Below are 18,009 nucleotides of genomic sequence, written 5' to 3'. Positions count from 1 at the left end.
TTGGGAGGGTATTCTGGGAGCTGAAGGGTGAGGACCAGTGTGTCTGGAGGCTCTGGCTGGGACATGCAGATGGGAACACTGCTGGATTCCAGCCCCATTCATCACCCGATGCTGGGAGCGTGGGAAAAATGAGAAGCATCAGGAACCATTTCCCAAGCTTGTGGAGGAGATCAGGCCAGGAGCTCCCGAGGGATGCAGGGGCGGGAGCTGCCATCACGCAGGGACCCAGCAAGTGGCCAAGGGTCCATCCTGGCATCGGCACCAGTGGGGATGGAGCCACTCCAGTGGGGATGCAGCACTGGCAATCCAGGGATCTGCACTGACCCTGGGATATGGTGCCAAGCCTGGGATCCAGTGCTGACATCACCATCCAGTGCTGGCCTTGGAATCTCGTGTGAGCCCCACGATCTGCTCCCAACCCTGGTATGTGGTGCTGACCATGGGACCTGATGTGATGCCTACCTTGGGACATGGCGCAGTGGCACAGACTCATCCCAGCCCAGATGGTGCCCAACCAGCCCCGGCCCCGAAGTTTCATAGTGCAGATGGTTCCCAGCTCCTGGTGCATGGGGTTTACTGGGAACATTTGGCATTCCCAAGGGCGATACTGCAGTCCTGAAGCTCAGGACTCATTGATGGTTATTCTTATTCTTTTAGTCTTTCTTTAATTTCTCTTTAATTTCTTTATTTGTGTTGATGTCCAAGTGCTGTGTTTGGTTAAAACCCCCCAGCCACTGGGGCCTTTGGGTCATGTGTCCCCTTCAGTCCCGGTGGCCACATCCTGGCCTCCCCTGAGCGACCAACATAGGACCGGACTAGGGGAAAAGGGACCAGGGTGGGAAAGGAGAACATATCATAATAACAATCATAGTAACCATGGAGTGACAGGGCGGGGGCAGCAGTCACCCAGCCACCCCCGGGCAGGGACCCAGTGCTGCCTGTGCCAGGGGGCTGAGGTGCCAGTGCCAGGGGTTGACAGGTCCCAGCACCCCGTCTGGCCCCATCCTTCTTCCAGGGCCCTGTGGGGCTCTGGGTCCTGGGCTCTGTGTTGGGTGCTCAAAGGCCAGGGGTTGCTACAGTGGCCAGAGCCAGCCAGGCGTGATGCCCATAGTTGGGGTCCCCCCGGGCTCCAGCAGCTGGTGATGGTTGGGGGGAAGGCTGTGGGTTGATCCCAACCAGACCCCAGCAGGATCTTGGCCAGGCCATGGCTCCCTCAACTCAGGAGGAAGATCCCACAGCCCAGGCAGCTCCGTGCCCTTTCCAGTCCCTTCCAAGCGGATGCCAGCTCTTTCCTGCCATGTGGCTCCATTCCTGGTGGGCACTGGGGCCTGTCTCCATTGCTGGCAATGGCAGGACTGTGCTTCTCGTAGCCAGCACCTCCTTGGCCATGTCTGGTGTGGTTTCAATGTCCAAGCAGAGCAGTCGTGGCTGGGGCTGGATGATCTCTCATGATCTGGACCAGAGGATGCAGCCCCCGAAGCACTGAGGGGCAACGGAGGCAACCCAGCACCTTGTCCCCAGCGTGTCACCACGGGGAGCACCACCACTGTGTCAATGGGAGGGAACCTGCCGGACACCCCTCAGCTCCCCGGGGGGGGGCCAGTTCTCCCATTCCCATCCCCTCTCATACAGATCTGGGGAGCTGATGCTGGAGCCATGGTGACACTACAGCAAGGCCAGCATTGCCAGTGGCATCAACACTTAAGTGCTTGGGCACAGCTGGGGCTTGGCACCATGGGGCCATCGCCATGTCCTCGGGAGCGCTTTGGGCTCGGTGGAGGCAGGGACAAGTGCTGCACATCCCAGTGCCCCCAGCTCTGCCACGGCACTGTCCCTAAGTGCTACGCGGGGTACGGACGTGCCAGGCCTAACCGCATCCATGAGATGGAGATGCATGTCCCGGTCAGAGCCATTGGCACCCTCAGGTTAAGTGCTGGGGCCGGGCCAAAGGCACTGTGGTGCCCAGAGAGCCCTCGCTGCTGCGTCAAAACCTGAGAGCCCCAACTGGAGACACCCCAACTGGAGCCCCCCCAAGACTCTGGCTCCGCCAGCTACCGTGGGAGAGCTCTGGGCACCAGTGCAGCACAGGAACAAGCATCACCACAGCGCCAGCAGCACCAGAGCCAGCACCTGTGGCAAGCGGCAGCTTTGTTCTCCTCAATGCCCGGTGGTGCTGGTGGTGCCAATGGTGGTGCCATCCCCACGCAGGGCAGCGGGGGGCTCAGGAGGGGCGAGAGCTGCCCCAGCAGAGCCCGGCCGGAGGGTGATTAATAAATAAATAAATTAAAGCAGGGGACGGTTCCCTCCCGCGCCGGAGCCGCCGCCAGAGCCCAACGGGCCCATCCCGGGGATCCCACTGCTGGCTTCTCCCATCCTCAGCTGTCACCATGGCCCTGGGGTTGGCAGGGGCGTCCCCATCCCCACTGGTGCTCCGGAGGTGCGGGATGCAGTGGCTTCCTCCTCTCCCTATCGCCGTGGAGCCATGCCAGGGCTCCGCGCCGCCCCTTCCCTTCTCCATCCGGTTGCGTTATTGCACAATGCAAGTCGAATCATGGGGTTGCTGCAGTGTTTCTCCGCGGGGTTTCCATCTCTCTGCGTCTCTGTCCTCTTGCCCCAACATCCAAAGGAACCTCAACGCTTGTTCTTTGTATTTCGAAAAGAAAATAGCAAAAAGAAACCCCCCAAACTCCCACCCCCACAATAGTGGCAGGAATGAGGCAGGTTCAGAGGTGGGGGGGGTGCGGGGCAGCAGCACCGGTTCTAAGAGCATCCACATCTGTCCACTACCATGCCCGGGATCTTGCCGTAGATGATCTGCTGCTTGTCATTGAAGTAGAGCATGTTGATGGGGGACATCTTGGTAGGGGTGCAGCAGGGCCCGGCCGAGCCGCGCGGGTTGGCCTGTTGCACGAGGTGGGTGTGCGGGTACTTCTGCATGAACATGTACTCACACTGCCCCGAGCAGTAGTTGGCTTTGTACCTCTTGGGTGCGATGATCCAGTCCCAGCCGAAGGCCTCGAAGTCCACGGTCAGGGGGTAGCGGCAGCAGCGCGACTCAGTCGAGTGCTCGTCACAATCCAGCCCCAGGTTGCGGCGCGAGCGCTTATTGTTCTCCAGCACCCTCAGCTCCATGAAGGGGTGCTGGGGGGAGAGGAAGGATGAGAACCACTGAGCCACCACCCCATGGTCCCATCATTCCCTCTGCCCAGGTCCCACACAACCCCTGGAGCTGTCATGGGCCCCATGGAGCTGTTGTTGTCCCCACAGAGCTTTCAGTGGCCTCATGGAGGTGTTGCCAGCCCCATGAGGCTGTCATTGTTCCCATGGAGCTGTGACTGTCCCCACAAGCTGTGACCAGCCCCACAGAGCTGCATCACCACCTGTGACCATCCCCATCACCCTCCACCTCCCCAGGGATGGCCGGGAGCCCCTCAAGTCCCACAGCAGGCACGTACCAGCCCTTCGGCACCAGGCCCCAGTGACGTGACAGCCAGGTCATTGCCGTTGGGGTCGAAGGCATTGATCTCAATACCCCAGTTGTTCTGCGGCTGCTTGAACCAGTTCTGCAGCACATGCTTGAAGTCGATGCTCTGCCAGTGCCCGAGGCGGGAGTTGAGGTCGATCTTGAGTGAGCGGATGCGGATGTGGCGGCTGCCTTCCTCCGTCACCGGCTTCAGGCGGAGGATCTGCAGGTAGACGGTGGAGGTGTGCTGCACGGGCCGCAGGTACACCCACAGCTGTGCCTTCACCACCTTCGTGAACATGACCTTGGGGCTGAAGTTGAAGAAGCAGCAATGGGGGTTGCCCTCGATCTGCACCACGGGGTCCGCTGTGGGAGGAAGGAGGCATCAGGGGCAGCGCCGGGACCCCCCTTGTCATCCTCATCATCCTCATCCTCCTCATTCTCCTTACCCTCCCTCATCATCTTCATCCTCCTCATCATCCTTATCCTCACCCTCCTCATCATTCTCATCCTCATCCTCCTCATCCTCCCCAGGGTAAACTAATCCTCAGTCATTAGCAGGTGAAGGTCGAGCCAGGGGCTGCCCTGGGGCTCATTCCCCTTCATCCTCAGCAAGGTCCTGGCTGTCCCTGACCCCGTGTCACCTGGGATTCAGGATCCACCATTTGGATGAGGGCTGAGTGGGATGGGGGGGTTCCTGTGACGGTGCCGCAGCTGGTCCATGGCACAGCATGGTTGCCCCCACGCCCCCCACCAGTGCCCCCATGAACCCGCCATGGGGCAGCCCCACACCTCGGTGGGACAGGGACAGGGCTCAGGGGTCCCGCACACCCTCCCCCCACTGCTCTGGCATTCCGTGCTCCGCAAACACATCTGTGTCAAATTGAGCTGGGAATTCCGCCCCCTGCCACGCACCGGTCAGGTTTAATAGCACCCAGCTGCAGCGGGGCCATTTGCTGCAGCGGGGCCTCCCTGGCACATGGGGGTCATGACACAGGGAGCCCCCCAACCGCGCTGTGGGGGCCCGGCACAGACACATCCCCCCTACAATTTGCTGCCCCACAGCCCCACATTAAATCCCTGATCTCCTGGGGAACCCCAAAGCCATGTTGGGTTCCCCCTGGCTCCCAGTTGGGGCAGGTTGTGCCACTCAGCCCCTTGGCCACCAGTTACCAGTGGGACATTGTCCCAACCTGGCCAGCAACCACCACAATGTGTCCCGGTGCTCCTGGTGGCTTTGGGGGCTGTAGATGTGTCTATGGCAGGGGTTGGTTTTGCGGGTTCTCCAGATAAGAGATACTGGAGTTGGCACCGAAGCCCCTCACCACGGCACCAAGGCACCGGTGGCACCAGTGGCATCAGTGACCTGTGTTCCGGGCTTCATCCTAGCATCCCGGGGGGCACAGGGGGGGTTCTGGGGTGCTGGGAGTGTGGGGAGGTCTGTGCCATGCCGGCTGCCCCTGGCACTGCCAGGATACTCGTCTGGTCACTGTGGCAATGGCAAATAAAGGATAAAGGTCCCTGGGACACCTGGAGGGGGGTGGCTCCCGACCCCCCCCGCCCCCCCCCCCCCAAGCTCTTTGTTCCCACTGGGCCACATCTGGGGCTCCCACCCCTGTCCTATTAACCCTTCGCCTAGTGTGGAGGCCTGGAGAGACACCCCCCGCCCAGCTCCAGTCCCGCTATGTGCCAGCAGCAGTGCCATGGTGTCCCCATGTCCCCCCATTCTGCTGACCTTGAGCCCCCCCAGCAGCACCCCCAGGACCCCTCATTACGGGTCGTGGGGTCACGGGTAGCCCCTAAATTGGTTTAAGACCCAATTAACCCCCCTCGGGGCCCTTCTGCCGTTAAACTCCCCGAGGGTGGGGGGCATTGGGGGGGATGGGATTACCAGGGGGGAACACGAGAGCTTTATGGCTCTGCTGCCTGTGAAGCCCTTTCCCTCCTCCTGCTCAGGAACCATAAAACCCACAAATTGCCCCGGGAGAGGGGATGGGGGGGGGGGCAATAATCATAATGATAACGGGGTGGCCGCAGCCAGACCCTGCGGTGCATCCGGCTGCGGCGGGGCCGGGACCCCCGGAGAGGAGCTGGGGGCAGGAGCCGCCCCATACTCTTTATGTCTGCCCCCCGCCCCTGGCTGTTAAAAGGGTTGGGGGGAGGCAGGAACCCCCCGGCGGGGCAGCGATTTTATGGGTAATAAAATTTCAAAGCCGCCCGAATCTATTAATGGCTGAGAAGGGAATTGGGACGGGGTGGGGGCAGAGCCTCGCACTTCCCTCCCTTCCGCCAGCCCTTCGCACCCGGCCTCCCTCCCCTTCCCCAGCCCCGTGTCTACCCCCCCTCCCCGTGGGGGTTCTGCAGCCTCATCCCACCACCGGAGCAGGTGGAAGCAGGGAAACTGAGGCAAGGGCCAGGCAGAGGAAGGAGGGAAGGATGGACAGAGCAGAGTCTCCCCCATGGCATCCCCCTGGGACACCTGCTGCTGTCACACACTGTCACCCCACTGTCACCCACGGTGACACCCACCCCATGCGCCCAGCATGGTCCCAGCACCCAGTGAACAGTGCCAGTGTCAAGTGCCAGGTCCCTGCACCCATCCCCAGTGCCGGTGCCCAGTTCTCCTACAGACGGGTGCCAGTACCAGGCCCCAGTACCTAGTGTCAGTTCCCAGCACCCAGTGATGAGTTCCAGTGCTGGTGCCAGGTCCCAGCACCCACTACCAGCTAACAGCACCCAGTGACAGGTTCCAATACCCGTTACAAGTTCCCAGCACCCGCTGGCCATTCCCAGTCCCATCTCAGTTCCCGGTGCCCAGCACCAGCTCTCCCTGTATGCCGGTGAGTGTCCCGGCACTCGCACAGAGTCATCCCGGGTAGCGGGGGGGGGTGACAGAGAGAACGCGGGGGGCACCGGGGGGGTACCCGGGGGGTGCCAGAGGGGAACCGGTGGGGAGTCTCAGAGGGCCAGTACCTGCAAGGGACTTGAGGGGGGACACTGAGGGACACGGGGGTGGGATGGAGGACACTGGGGGTGGGATGGGGGGGATCAGGGGCAGGATGGGGACAGCGGGAGTGGGAAGGGGGACACCGGGGGTGGGATTGGGGTGCCCGCCGGCGAAGTTTGGAGCGGCGGCGGGGCGGAACAAAGGCGGCACTGACTTTCCTGGGCCATGCTGATGACGGTCTCGGTGGTGGCGTGGTACTCGTCCTCCTCCAGGTACTCGTCGTGCTGCAGCGAGTCCCCCTGGAAGTCGTGGAGGTCGAGGAGCTGCTGGAGCGGGGGGGCCTTGGGCAGCAGCTGCTTCACCACCTCCCGGGTGATGTTGGGCGCTTCCTTCAGCCGCAGCTTGCTCAGAATCTGAGACTTGATGCTCTCCAGCCGCAGCTCTTTGCTGTGCCTCCGCCACAGGCACACCGGGCAGGAGGGCTCCGGAGCGCTCCCCGTTCCCGTAGTGCCCCCCCCTCCCGTTCCCACCGCCGCCGCCGCCGCCGCCGCCAAGAGGCAAAGCACCACCGGGGCCATACCGGGAAGCAAAACGTCCCCACCACCACCGGGGGCCGGGCCCCCCCCGTTCCGCTTCCACCGCAACGTTTTTAACGGGGGGGAGGAGGGAGAAAACAGGGAGGGGAGGGGGGGGCGCGGCGGAACGGGAGGAAGGCGGGAACGGTGCCGGGGGGCGGGGAAGCGGGGGGGGGGGGGTGGAAGGAAAAAGGGGAGGGGGGGGGGAAAGGAAAAAAAGCGGCGGTAACGGCGGCCCCGTGGTTTTATACCCCAAGAGAAGTGTGTCGTCACCGGCCATGATTGGCTGCGGCCGCACAAAAGAGGTTCGGGCAGGGGCTTGGCACCAGCCGCCGCCGGCCCCCCGAGCACCGGGAACGGCCTCGCAGCCACCGGGTCGGAGCGATCCTCCCCCCCGCGTCAAATCCTTCCCTTGTAACGGGTGGCGGCACCGGTGGGACCCAACTCCTGGCAAGTGTGGCGGGGCGGGGGGACCCCGGCACTTGCCGAGAGTTGGGTCCCACCGTGCCGCCCCGGTAAACCGGGTATACGCATCCCGGTGGGTGTCTACGTGTGTTATCCCGTCCCCCCCGCTGCCCTGCTCCCCATCAGAACCATGGAGAGAGCAAACTGGAGGCTCGGCAAACCCGTGGTAGCGGGGCTGCAACCGGTCACTCTCCCTTCTAGTGGTGCAGAGACGCCCCCCTACGATACCAAACCAGCACCGGTGGGGTGAAGGTGACGAAGTAGCCACCCCTTTATCCCGTTATCCCATTATCCTCCCCCCAGCTACTCCCCACTACCGGAGCGGTGTCAAGCGCATCCCGCCAGGGGGCGACACAGAGGAGCCGGTAATACCGAATAGGGGCGAGGGCGCCACCGTGTGGCGCTGGGAGACACAACCCGCACCGGTACCTCGCGGGGGGGTGGTCCCGGAGGAGGTGGGATGAGGCGGGAGGGAAGTGTTTGCTACGGGGGGTGACCCCCAACCGTTGCCGGTGCGGCCGTTCCCCGTTCCCTGTGGCATCACCGAATCTCGGTATCACCGGTCCCGCGGCGGCGGAAGCTACAAAGCGACAAGCGGAAGCGGGTGGCTGCGCGGGGAGCATTGACAGCAGCGCATCCCCCCCCCCCGCAGCCCCGCTGGCGGTTTTACGTCCGCCGCTCGGTACCGAGGGGGTTAAAGCGGCGCCGTGACGCGGCCCGTCCGGCCCCGCCCCACGGGCCGCCCTCCAGGAGCTGCGAGAGGCACCGGCCCCGGTAACGGCAAAGCGGGGGGGGGGGAGGGGGGGGATTGGGAATGGGCTCGGGACCCTCCCGGGGGCATCGCAGGTGGGGGAAGCAGAGAAGGGTGTCCCGGGGGGGGGCACAAGGGCTCCCCGGGACGGGGGGAGCACGAGAGATCCGGGGGGGGGTCCCAGGATAGGTCTCGCTGTGGGGCGTCGGCCCAGTCACCTCTCACGGCTCCGAGGGCAGTGGGGACCTGTCCCCCCGGCCCTGCTGTGTCTTGTGGCCAGCCCCACGTCTTTGTCCCCCTGTCCCCATTCCCATGTCTCCACGTGTCCACATCCCCATCCCCATGTCCCTGTTTCCCCATGTCCCTATTTCCCCATGTCCCCACAGTCCCACGTCCCTACATCCATGTTCCCATATTCTCATGGCCCCATGACCCCATCCTCACATCACACGTCCCTACATCCCCACATCCAGGTCCCTACGTCCAAGCTGTGGCCTCTGGCATTGGGTGGGATCACTATAGCCAGGTCCCCACCCTGCCCAAACCCCAAAACCACTGGGCTGGGTGGTGGGGCCAGGCAGGAGGTGGGAGGCCACATCACCGCAGTGCAACGTCCCCTCAGCCCCGTGTCCCCCAGCCCTGGCCATGGCTGGGCTGCTCCAGGCCCTGGTGAGTGCCTCAGAGAAGGCTGCGGATATCGCCCGGCTGTGCCGGCAGGAGCAGCCGCTCTTCCAGCTCCTGGTGGCCGAGAAGACAGGACCTGACCGGAACCAGAGGTTTCTGCAGGACTTCAAGACGCTGGCAGATGTCCTCATCCAGGAGGTCATCAAGCATGACCTGGGGAAGGAGGTAGGGACGGGATGGGGTGGATGGCATAGAATGGCATGGCATGCCATGGGGTGGGACAGGGTGGGATGAGGTGAGGGCTCCCCCTGCGCTGCAGCTGAGCCATCCTGTCCCCAGTTCCCTGAGCTGCAGGGCCACATCCACGGTGAAGAGTCCAGCGAGTTCAGGAGCCCTGAGGGTGAGTCTGGGGGTGCAGCAGGGCTGAGGGGGGGCACCCCCACTCAGAGGTTGGTGCTGAAGCCAGGGCACCACAGGGGAGATGGTGACGGTGCGGGTGTGCGCCACCCCGGAGGACACGGCAGCGCTGCTGCTGGCGGTGCTGGAGCCTGAGCGCAAGGCCGCGGAGCTGCTGTCGGATGCTGTGCACCGTGACGTGGCACTGGCAGATGCGGCGGTGGCTGCTGTGGAGCTGAGCATCCCCCCACAGGACCTGGCCATCTGGATAGACCCCATCGGTGAGGGGGTGCTGGCACAGGCTGGGTCAGGATCCCCCCATCCCCATGGCTGAGCTCCGGCTTCACCCACAGACTCCACCAACGAGTACATCCGTGGGAGCGAGGATGTGGGCCCCATTGATGGCATTGCTCCAGCTGGGCTGTGCTCTGCACTGGTGCTCATCGGTGCCTACAACCGGCACACGGGCTGCCCTGTGCTGGGCGTCATCAACGAGCCCTTCTTCCAGCGGGACTGCAAGACACGCAGGTACCTGCACCATGGGCAGCACTGGGGTTAGCAGGACCCCACCGGTGCTTGCACTGAGGGTCCCCATCCCCACAGGTGGCAGGGCCGGTACCACTGGGGTGTTGCTTATGGGGACACGCGGCTGAGCTCACTGAGCCCCCCAGTATCGTCGCTGGTGCCACGCGTGGTGCTGAGCCGTGCTGAGGCACCAGCAGTGCGAGCAGCGCTGAAGCCTCTCTGCGGCGGGCGCCTGCTCTTCGCTGCTGGTGCCGGGTACAAGCTGCTCTGTGTCATCCTCGGGCTGGCGGACGTCTATGTGCTCTCGGAGGGCAGCACCTTTGCCTGGGACGCCTGCGCCCCTCATGCCATCCTGCGTGCCCTGGGCGGGGGGATCGTGGCCTTGGCAGGGGCCCTGCAGGTGCGGCGAGCAGGGGGCATCGGGACCCCCCCTGAGCTGGTATACAACTGCCCCATAGACGGGGTGGATGGGGCTGAGCGCTGGGCAAACTGCGGCGGCCTTGTGGCCTACGTGGACCCCCAGCACCTTGAGGCCGTGCTGGCCACGCTGGACACCATGCCGAGGCTCTGAGAGCATGGGGGCTGGGGGGTGGGTCACAGGGTGGCAGGACCAGGGTATAGGATGTCTGGGACCAAGGGTGGTGGGTCACTGGATCGTCAGGTCGTAGAGTATAGGACATCAGGGATCTCTGAGTGCAGTGTATGAGGTGTCTGGTACCTCAGGGTGCAACTTACGGGGTGTCGGGGACCTCTGAGTGCAGGCTTTGGGGTTTTCAGGGGGTGGACCAAGGGTGGCAGGATGCTGGGACCCGGGGTGCTGTTGTGGGGTGTCCGGGATGCTGGGGATGCAGTTATGGGGTCCCAGCTGCGGTGTCTTTGTGATGGGAGCTCTGTGATACTCCCCTGCCCTCCAAAGTCCCCCATTAAAGCATCCCCCGCACCCGGTGTCTGTTCTGCTGGGGGGAGGGCGGGACCCGCGGGAGGGCCGGGCGGGACCGGGGCGGTGCCGGTGCTGCCCGAGGACTCGCCCCGGTCCCGTCACATGATCGCGGAGCGGGCGGTGAAGCAGGGGCGCCGGTGAGCGCCCGGGGACGGGAACGGGAGCGGGAGCGGGAGGGGGAGGATAAGCATAAGCATAAGCAGAGGAGGGGACAGGAACGGGAGCGGGGACAGGAACGGGAGCGGTACCGGGGCTGAGCGGCGGCTCCTGCAGGACGGGCCATGGCGGTCGAGGGCGGGATGAAATGCGTGAAGTTCCTGGTTTTCGTGTTCAACTTCATCTTCTGGGTGAGTGCGGGGCCTGGGGTGGGGGGAACCGGGTGGGGAACCGGCGGGGAACAGGAGAGAAGCGGGAGGGAACCGGGGGAGGAGGACTCGGGGCCCGCCCCAGTCTCACGTCAGGCCGCGGCCCCTCTCGCTGGGAGACAGGGCACCCCGGGGTGGGAGGGGGGGTCCTGCCCGGTGCCCCCCGCCGCCATCAGTAGGTTCCAGGAGTAACGCGGCCGGTACCGGCGGTACCAGGGACACCATGGCCGGGGGGTGGCATACACACACACCCCCCCAGGGGGTGACCGGGACCCCGCGGTCTCTGCAGGGCTCCCGCGGCGGGGGTCAGGGGAAGGTTTGGGGAAGTCGGGGTGAGGAAGGAGGCGCCAACGGCCGAGGCGGGGAGTGGGGGCACAAACCGGAGCTTTCCTGGCGCCCCCTCCCCAGTGGGGAGTGACTCGTCCCGGTCCCCACCCGGTCCTGTGGGGCTGAGTCACCCCTGAAGGGCCTCGGGCCACCCGCCAGCGGGGGGGGGGGGGGGGGGCGGGACGCGACTGAGACACCGGCGCCAGCCCCCCCCTTCCCCCCCGACTCTCCCCAGGAGTGTTTGTGCAGCCGGGCCCGGCTCCGCGAACAAACAGGGGCCCGGGGGGGGGGAACCGAGGCCGGGCTGACACCTCCACACCCTGCCCTGGACCCCCAGCACCGGGGGGGGGGCTGGCGCTGGGCACCCTCCCCCGCAGCCTCTCCCCGTGGCGGGAAGGCTGCGCTTCATCCTGGACTTCCTAGTGTTCTGCAGCAGCCAGCACCGGGGGTGTCTGTCAATGGGGCAGGATCGGGCTCCCCATACCCCACTGCACCCCCAGAGCGTGCCTGGGACAGGAGGGCAAGGGGGTCCCTACTTTGAAGACAACCCCCCCGTCAAAGGGGGGATGCAGGTGCCCCCCCCCATCGGAGGGGTCCCGGCTGCCCCCCAACGGCTCTGCCCCCCCAGGTGTGCGGCGTCGCCCTTGTGGCCATCGGGATCTACGCACAGGTGGCGCTGGATAAGGCGCTGGTGGTGAGCACGGCCTCAGCCGCTGGCACCCCTGTGGCCATCCTGGTCCTCGGCATCATCATCTTCTTCATCTCCTTCTTTGGCTGCTGCGGAGCCTGGAAGGAGAGTTACTGCATGGTCACCACGGTAAGCACCTGGACCCCCAAGACCACCGCAAACACCCCCCAGAGCTGCCCAAACACCCCTCAAACACTCCCCAAGACTCCCTCGCTGCACCCTGGAAGGAGAGTTACTGCATGGTCACCACAGTGAGTGCCCAGGCTCTCCAGACACCCCCAGAGACTCCCAAGAACCCACACTGCATCTTGACCCCCCCCTTTAACACCCACCCTGACTCCCCCCACTGCACCCTGACACCCCAACCTCCTCCCCCCACAGTTCGCCGTCCTCCTCAGCATCATCTTCCTGGTGGAGGTCGCCGCTGCCATCGCCGGATACGTCTTCAAGGACAAGGTAGGGATTAGCCGGGGGGGGGGGGGGAGGGGGGCACGGCCCCATCCAGGGGTGCTGGGACGCCTCTGACCCCCCCAGCCCTTCTGTGCCCCGCCCCCAGGTGCGCTCAGTGCTCGAGGATGGGCTCTGGGATGCCATGAACAAGTATGGGGAGGACAAAGCCCTGACGGAGGCATTGGATGAGCTCCAGAGGAATGTGAGCAACGGGATGGAGGGGGGACACGTGGGAACCCCCCCTTGACCCACTGGGGACCCCACTGACCATCCCTCTCTGCAGTTCTCTTGCTGTGGAGCCAACAACTACACAGACTGGAGCAGCATCGAACGGTTCCGGGTGAACAACACAGTGCCTCAGTCCTGCTGCCGTGTCAACAGCACATCCTGCAACATGCGCCCCAGCCCTGCCACCGTCTATGAGAACGTGAGACACCCCCAGCCCTCTGTGACCCCCCCAGGGTCCCCACAGCACCCCCCCTGAGCCCCTCTGTGCCCCCCAGGGCTGCCTCCAGAGCATCGAAGCCTGGATGAAGAAGAACATCCTCATAGTGGCTCCTGTGGCTTTGGGAATCGCCTTCTTTGAAGTGGGATATGGAGCTGAGCCCCCCACTTCCATCCCCATGTGGGGGGCTGAGGCCCCTCTTCCATCCCCATGTGCAGGGCTGGCTCACCCCCCCAGCCTGGTGTATGGGGCTGAGCAAGGTGGACATCACCCCGTTCTCCTCTCTCTGTCTAGATCCTGGGCATCATCTTTGCCTGCTGTCTCATGAAGGGCATCCGCAGCGGCTATGAGGTCATGTAGCCCCCCCCCCAGCTCCCACTGCTGCACACCAGGAGAGCTGTGGGGGGCTCTGCAGGACCCAACGTGCCAAAACCCTACCATAGCCTGGGGTTGGGAATAAAAGCTTCCATAGATCCCTGTGTCCCAGCACTGGGGTGGGATGTGGGTGGATCATTGAGCACGCAGGGCTGCGCCATGGTTCATGTGGCACCGGAGGGGGTGTTTTTATTGACAGCACTTGTGGGGGGAGCACAGCTTGGTCTGGGGGGTCAGCGGACGCGATGGGCAGGCTTGGGCAGGATGGTGGCCAGGACCAGGTCCACGATGCAGGTGGGAAGGTAGGAGGCGGGGAGCCAGAGCAGCTTGGCATCCCAGCCTGCACTGTAGCGGGTGCGTGGGTAGCGGGCGCTCAGTGCGTGCTCCATGCACCACGTCACCTTGGCCAGGTCCGTGTCACAGATGAGGTTCATGATGAAGCGCTGCACCTTGAGGTCTGGGGGGGGGAAAGGGAATGGGGTCTCAGGCACGGCGGTGCTGCGAGGGCTGGAGCAGCTCTGCCTGGAACCAGGCTGAGAGAGCTGGGCTGGCTTATCCTGGAGAAGAGAAGGCTCCTTAAGGGGAGACCTTAGAGCAGCTCCAGTGCCTAAAGGGGCTACAGGAAACCTGGAGAAGGGCCTGCAGGGACAGGACAAGGGAATGGTTTTAACCTGCCGAGGGGAGACTGAAATGAGATCTTAGGCAGAAGTTCTTCACCATGAGGATGTTGGGACATGGAATGGGTTGAACAGAGAAGGTTTGGATGCCCCATCCCTGGCAGTGTTCAAGGCCAGGCTGGAGCAACCCACTCTAGTGGAACTGGAGGAGCTTTAAGGTCCCTTCAACTCAAACCCTCCCCTCTGAGGGCCTCGGGGGATGCGTCTGTCCCACTCACACTGCTGGAAATAGTCCTCCCCATAGCTGAGGCGCGTCTCAGGTGCCAGCCGCTCCCAGAGCTGCCGCAGGGATCCCTCGATGCTCTCCAGGTCCGTCACTGCTGTCTTGAAGAACCCAGGCTCCACAATGCTCACCTTGACCCCGAAGTGGTACATGTCACGCCTGCGGGATGCAGGGGGTCAGCGCCATGGGGCTGGGGATGCTGCTGGTGATGAGGGCTCTAGCACCCACCGCAGGCTGTCACTGAAGGCCTCGATGCAGTACTTGGACACACAGTAGCCACCGCCATTTGCTGCAAGGCGGCCCAGGACACTGGAGGTGTTGACCACACGGCCCCGCGCCCGCTTCAGCAGTGGCAGTAGCAGCAGCGTCACCTCGATGGCTCCAAAGGCGTTGACATCCATGACCTGGCGATAGTCCTCCAGCACCATCCACTCCGTGGGGCCGATGGGATTGGCCACTCCGGCATTGTTCACCAGCCCAAAGAGACCTGGAGGGGGTGTGCCATGGGGGGGGGGGGGAGGGGGGGGGGGGGGGGGGGGCGCTAGCCCTGGTGTGTTCCCCCACTTGTCCATCCTGCCCTGGACCCCACACACCCCACAGCAGCACAACCAGTCGGGACCATCTTGCTCCATAGCCCTTCTTGAGCCAACCCTTATCCTCTGCCCTACTGGTATCCCCCTGCTCTGCCCTACAACACCTCATCAGGGACTCTGAATCCTGGGGACCCCCTGTGCCCCCTTATGGAGCTGCTTGTCTTGATCTATAGCATCCCTTGGTGGGTCCCATCCTCTTGTCCTACAGCACCCACCTCTCCTGAGACCACCCATCCTGCTCCTTACTGATGGACCTCATCCCATACCTCACAGGACCTCCCTGGCTCCGATCCTGCCCCCAGGTCTCATCCTGCCCCACAGACCCCATCCCACCCCATAGTCCCCGCCTCATGCCCCATCCCCACTCACCTCTGTCGCCCACCTCATTGCTCACCCACTCGATGGCGCAGCGGATGCTGTCAGGGCGGGTGAGGTCGAGCAGGGTGGTGCGGAGGTGCCCGGGGCAGCCGCGGCGCAGCGCCTCGGCGCCGGCGGGGGTGAGGCAGGCAGCGAGCACGCGGTACCCGCGCCGCGCCAGGCGCCGCGCCAGCAGCCGCCCGAAGCCGCTGTCGCAGCCCGTCACCAGCACAAACTTGTCCTGCACCGACGGCAGCGTCTGCCGGTCCCGCAGCAGCCACAGCAGCCCCCAGCACAGCACCGCCAGTGCCACCGTCAGCCACATCGTAGGGGCTGTGGGGCAGGGGGGCAGTGGGACTGGAGCCCTCTACATTAGGGACCCCCCTGCCTCGGTCACCCCATCACCCATAAACCACAGTGGGCACCCCAAGGTCACTGCCCTGCCTCACACTATGGGGGTCATCACCCATAACAATACATGCCCCCTTCCAGCACCATCAGCAGCCACATTATGGGGGCTGTGAGGCAGGGGGGGACAGTGGGATTGGAGCCTCAACAGTAGAGACACCACGCCATAGTCACCCTCTGCACCACACCTTCAAGCTCATCGCCCATAAAGCCATGGCGGGCACCCCAAGGTCGCTGCCCTGCCCCACACTAGGTGGGTCAGGCCCACACACGCACACAGGGAGGGTGGGGGAAAGGGGGCTGAGGAAGCTTCTCCCACCCACCTTGCTCCAGCTCCGGGCTCCCAGTGTCTGGATGGGATCAACCGGATGCGGTGTCAGCGCCTGGCCGGGACCCAGCAGTGACACGAGGGGGAGGAACTGAGGGGGTCCCTGCTGCTCCCCTCACCCCCATTTAACTCTGTCCCCCCCTGCCCTGCACTGGGAGGTGACCATCACCTTGGCATCTGAGACCCCCCATCCCACATAACCCCCCGAGTCAAGACAGCTTATGGGGGGCTGTGTCCCCCTCCAGGAGCCCCTTCTGGGGGTTCTTAGTGGGGGGTCAGGGCCCCCCCATTGCCCCCAGAAGTGGGTGCTGTTGGGGACTCTGGTGAAGGGACCCCAAAGCCAGGTGCTGCAGGGGACAGGCAGCTCCCCCTGCCCAGGCAGGGCACTAGCGGCTATGGGGTAGCCCCCCAGGTCCCCCAGGCTGGGTTGGGGTGGAGAGAGGACCCCACCCCCTATATTCCCCCTACCTTCGGTGGGGCAGCACCTGCAGCTGCGGCAGTGGCTCTGGTTTGAGTGACCCGGGGGGGGGGGGGGGGGGCGGCCACGGCTGCTCCTCCCTTGGTGCTGCAGCCAAAGTCCCCCCTCCCCCCCGGGCTGGGTGCAGCTCCGGGGGGGGGGGGTTAATGGGGTGCATGGGGGGCACTGGAACACCCCTCACCATGTTGGGGTCTCTCATTATGAGTGGAGCCTGGGGGAGGTGCTGAAGGCAGCCCCCCAGGCACACAGATCCCCCCAGGTGCCCTTTGCAGCCCCCCAAGGTGGGGGGGTGGGGCCGAGCTCGCGGGGGGGGGGGGAGGTGGGGGATTAGAGCCTCAGGCCCGAAGGAGCCCTTTGTCCTGGAGCAAGAGGGGCCTCAGGGCTTAGTGCTAAAGAGGATGAGGAGGCTTAGGAGGGGGCCACGGCACAAGCAGCCTTTATTGCGGGGGGGGGGGGGGGGGTCGGTCGGGACCCGGGGGTGTCAGGAGCAGGGTGGCTGGAGCTGTCCCTTGTACACGTACTCCAGCGCGGTGGCAATGGTCCTCATGTCCATCTCGATGCTGCGCGCCCAGTTCTCCACGTCACCAATCTCCTGTGGGTAAGGGGGAGGAATGTCAATGGGATTTGGGATCACCCCCTCTTCCATCAACCACTGATGTTGGGACCCCCCCAGCACATGGTGACACCAGAGATGCCGCATCCCTCTGTGTATCTCAAAGGGAATCCCAGCTCCCTGGGTATGGGGTGACACCCCCTGCTCTATGGCAGTGGGGGGGAGGGGGGGCCCCCACCTTGAGGGCCTGGTTGAAGTTCTCCACCATGGTGATCCATTGCCCTGTCTGCTTGGCAAACTGTGCTGCCTGGATTTGCAGTGTCTTCACCTCGTGGTCCAGCTTCCGCTGGTTCACATAGGCCTGTGCCACGCTGCGGGGGGAGCACGGAAGGGGACATTGCGTGAGTAGTCCCAAGGAGAGGATTTGGGTGGGAAAAGGCTTTCGGGGTACCCAGGCTGGGTTTTGGGGGGGTCTCTGCCCCGGATGGGGGGGGTTATAGGGATGCAGGGATCAACAGATGCAGATTTGGGAGTGGGGTCCCTGGGGAGGAGGTTTGGGGGGTGAAGGGGCACCAGTGTTGGGGTGTACCAGTGTTGGGGGGCTCCCTGTTTCAAAAGGGGAAAAGGGTCTGGGGGGACTCAGGGGGAGCCCACATGGTGGGGATAAGGGTTGGGGGCTCCCAAGGAGCTTCAGGGGGCCCCATTGCTCACCCCATGCTGAGGTGATCCCTATGGGTGTGTCCCTATGGGGGTCCCTTTGCTCACCCCACGTTGAGGTGATCCCTATGGGAGTGTCCCTATGGGGGTCAGGTTGCTCACCCCACGTTGAGGTGATCCCTATGGGAGTGTCCCTATGGGGGTCAGGTTGCTCACCCCACGTTGAGGTGATCCCTATGGGAGTGTCCCTATGGGGGTCCCGTTGCTCACCCCACGTTGAGGTGATCCACCAGCGCCTCTGTGAGCCGAGTGGCGGCCGCGATTGCCTCCCTGCGCCTCCGCTCTGCCGTGACGTCACAGGGGCGGCGTGACGTCACCGCGGCTGACGGTGACATCACA

At 64.3% G+C, this 18,009-nt stretch overlaps 5 protein-coding genes across 5 annotated transcripts; 2 read left to right on the top strand and 3 right to left on the bottom strand.

Moving 5' to 3' along the window:
* Positions 1-2,192: 2,192 nt before the first annotated feature.
* GDF11 (growth differentiation factor 11) lies at positions 2,193-7,163 on the bottom strand. Its single transcript, XM_057421617.1, has 3 exons — positions 6,625-7,163; positions 3,456-3,829; positions 2,193-3,141 (listed from the first exon to the last, which is right to left on the bottom strand). The coding sequence occupies exons 1-3, from the start codon at positions 6,986-6,988 to the stop codon at positions 2,761-2,763; spliced, it is 1,119 nt and encodes a 372-aa protein (XP_057277600.1). The 5' UTR covers positions 6,989-7,163; the 3' UTR covers positions 2,193-2,760.
* A 1,612-nt stretch (positions 7,164-8,775) lies between these two features.
* Positions 8,776-10,321, top strand: INPP1 (inositol polyphosphate-1-phosphatase). The gene is made up of 5 exons (XM_057421619.1): positions 8,776-9,050; positions 9,165-9,225; positions 9,302-9,502; positions 9,575-9,749; positions 9,825-10,321. The coding sequence occupies exons 1-5, from the start codon at positions 8,847-8,849 to the stop codon at positions 10,315-10,317; spliced, it is 1,134 nt and encodes a 377-aa protein (XP_057277602.1). The 5' UTR covers positions 8,776-8,846; the 3' UTR covers positions 10,318-10,321.
* A 578-nt stretch (positions 10,322-10,899) lies between these two features.
* Positions 10,900-13,434, top strand: CD63 (CD63 molecule). Its single transcript, XM_057421620.1, has 7 exons — positions 10,900-11,033; positions 12,007-12,195; positions 12,448-12,522; positions 12,623-12,718; positions 12,800-12,943; positions 13,020-13,103; positions 13,256-13,434. Exons 1-7 carry the CDS (start codon positions 10,968-10,970, stop codon positions 13,319-13,321), a joined length of 720 nt encoding a protein of 239 aa, XP_057277603.1. The 5' UTR covers positions 10,900-10,967; the 3' UTR covers positions 13,322-13,434.
* Positions 13,435-13,548: 114 nt separating this feature from the next.
* On the bottom strand, positions 13,549-15,977 carry RDH5 (retinol dehydrogenase 5). The gene is made up of 5 exons (XM_057421624.1): positions 15,918-15,977; positions 15,199-15,519; positions 14,465-14,723; positions 14,232-14,395; positions 13,549-13,793 (listed from the first exon to the last, which is right to left on the bottom strand). The coding sequence occupies exons 2-5, from the start codon at positions 15,509-15,511 to the stop codon at positions 13,570-13,572; spliced, it is 960 nt and encodes a 319-aa protein (XP_057277607.1). The 5' UTR covers positions 15,512-15,519; positions 15,918-15,977; the 3' UTR covers positions 13,549-13,569.
* Positions 15,978-16,850: 873 nt separating this feature from the next.
* Positions 16,851-18,005, bottom strand: BLOC1S1 (biogenesis of lysosomal organelles complex 1 subunit 1; the record flags this gene model as incomplete). Its single annotated transcript, XM_057421626.1, has 3 exons — positions 16,851-16,992; positions 17,192-17,324; positions 17,881-18,005. Coding segments are annotated over 3 exons (369 nt in total), but the record flags the coding sequence as incomplete, so codon positions are not given.
* Between the last annotated feature and the right edge of the window lie 4 nt (positions 18,006-18,009).

The sequence above is a fragment of the Pezoporus wallicus genome, unplaced genomic scaffold, assembly GCF_028554395.1.
Source record: "Pezoporus wallicus isolate ANWC-B61680 ecotype Strahan unplaced genomic scaffold, APGP_CSIRO_Pwel_v1 contig_10308, whole genome shotgun sequence".
NCBI lineage: Eukaryota > Metazoa > Chordata > Aves > Psittaciformes > Psittacidae > Pezoporus > Pezoporus wallicus.
This window is presented reverse-complemented; position numbering and strand designations above follow the sequence as displayed.

Excerpts from the sequence above, each read along its gene's own strand:
- RDH5 (XM_057421624.1), bottom strand. The coding sequence starts at position 15,511 with ATGTGGCTGACGGTGGCACTGGCGGTGCTGTGCTGGGGGCTGCTGTGG. Across the intron at positions 14,396-14,464 it reads GCCTTCAGTGACAGCCTGCG|GCGTGACATGTACCACTTCG; the intron begins GTGGGTGCTAGA and ends TGCATCCCGCAG. Across the intron at positions 13,794-14,231 it reads GGAGGACTATTTCCAGCAGT|ACCTCAAGGTGCAGCGCTTC; the intron begins GTGAGTGGGACA and ends TCCCCCCCCCAG.
- CD63 (XM_057421620.1), top strand. The coding sequence starts at position 10,968 with ATGGCGGTCGAGGGCGGGATGAAATGCGTGAAGTTCCTGGTTTTCGTG. Across the intron at positions 12,196-12,447 it reads GTTACTGCATGGTCACCACG|TTCGCCGTCCTCCTCAGCAT; the intron begins GTAAGCACCTGG and ends CTCCCCCCACAG. Across the intron at positions 12,523-12,622 it reads GATACGTCTTCAAGGACAAG|GTGCGCTCAGTGCTCGAGGA; the intron begins GTAGGGATTAGC and ends CCCCGCCCCCAG.
- GDF11 (XM_057421617.1), bottom strand. The coding sequence starts at position 6,988 with ATGGCCCCGGTGGTGCTTTGCCTCTTGGCGGCGGCGGCGGCGGCGGCG. Across the intron at positions 3,830-6,624 it reads CATCAGCATGGCCCAGGAAA|CGGACCCCGTGGTGCAGATC; the intron begins GTCAGTGCCGCC and ends TTCCTCCCACAG. Across the intron at positions 3,142-3,455 it reads GGCCTGGTGCCGAAGGGCTG|CACCCCTTCATGGAGCTGAG; the intron begins GTACGTGCCTGC and ends CTCTCCCCCCAG.
- INPP1 (XM_057421619.1), top strand. The coding sequence starts at position 8,847 with ATGGCTGGGCTGCTCCAGGCCCTGGTGAGTGCCTCAGAGAAGGCTGCG. Across the intron at positions 9,051-9,164 it reads AGCATGACCTGGGGAAGGAG|TTCCCTGAGCTGCAGGGCCA; the intron begins GTAGGGACGGGA and ends TCCTGTCCCCAG. Across the intron at positions 9,226-9,301 it reads CGAGTTCAGGAGCCCTGAGG|GGGAGATGGTGACGGTGCGG; the intron begins GTGAGTCTGGGG and ends AGGGCACCACAG.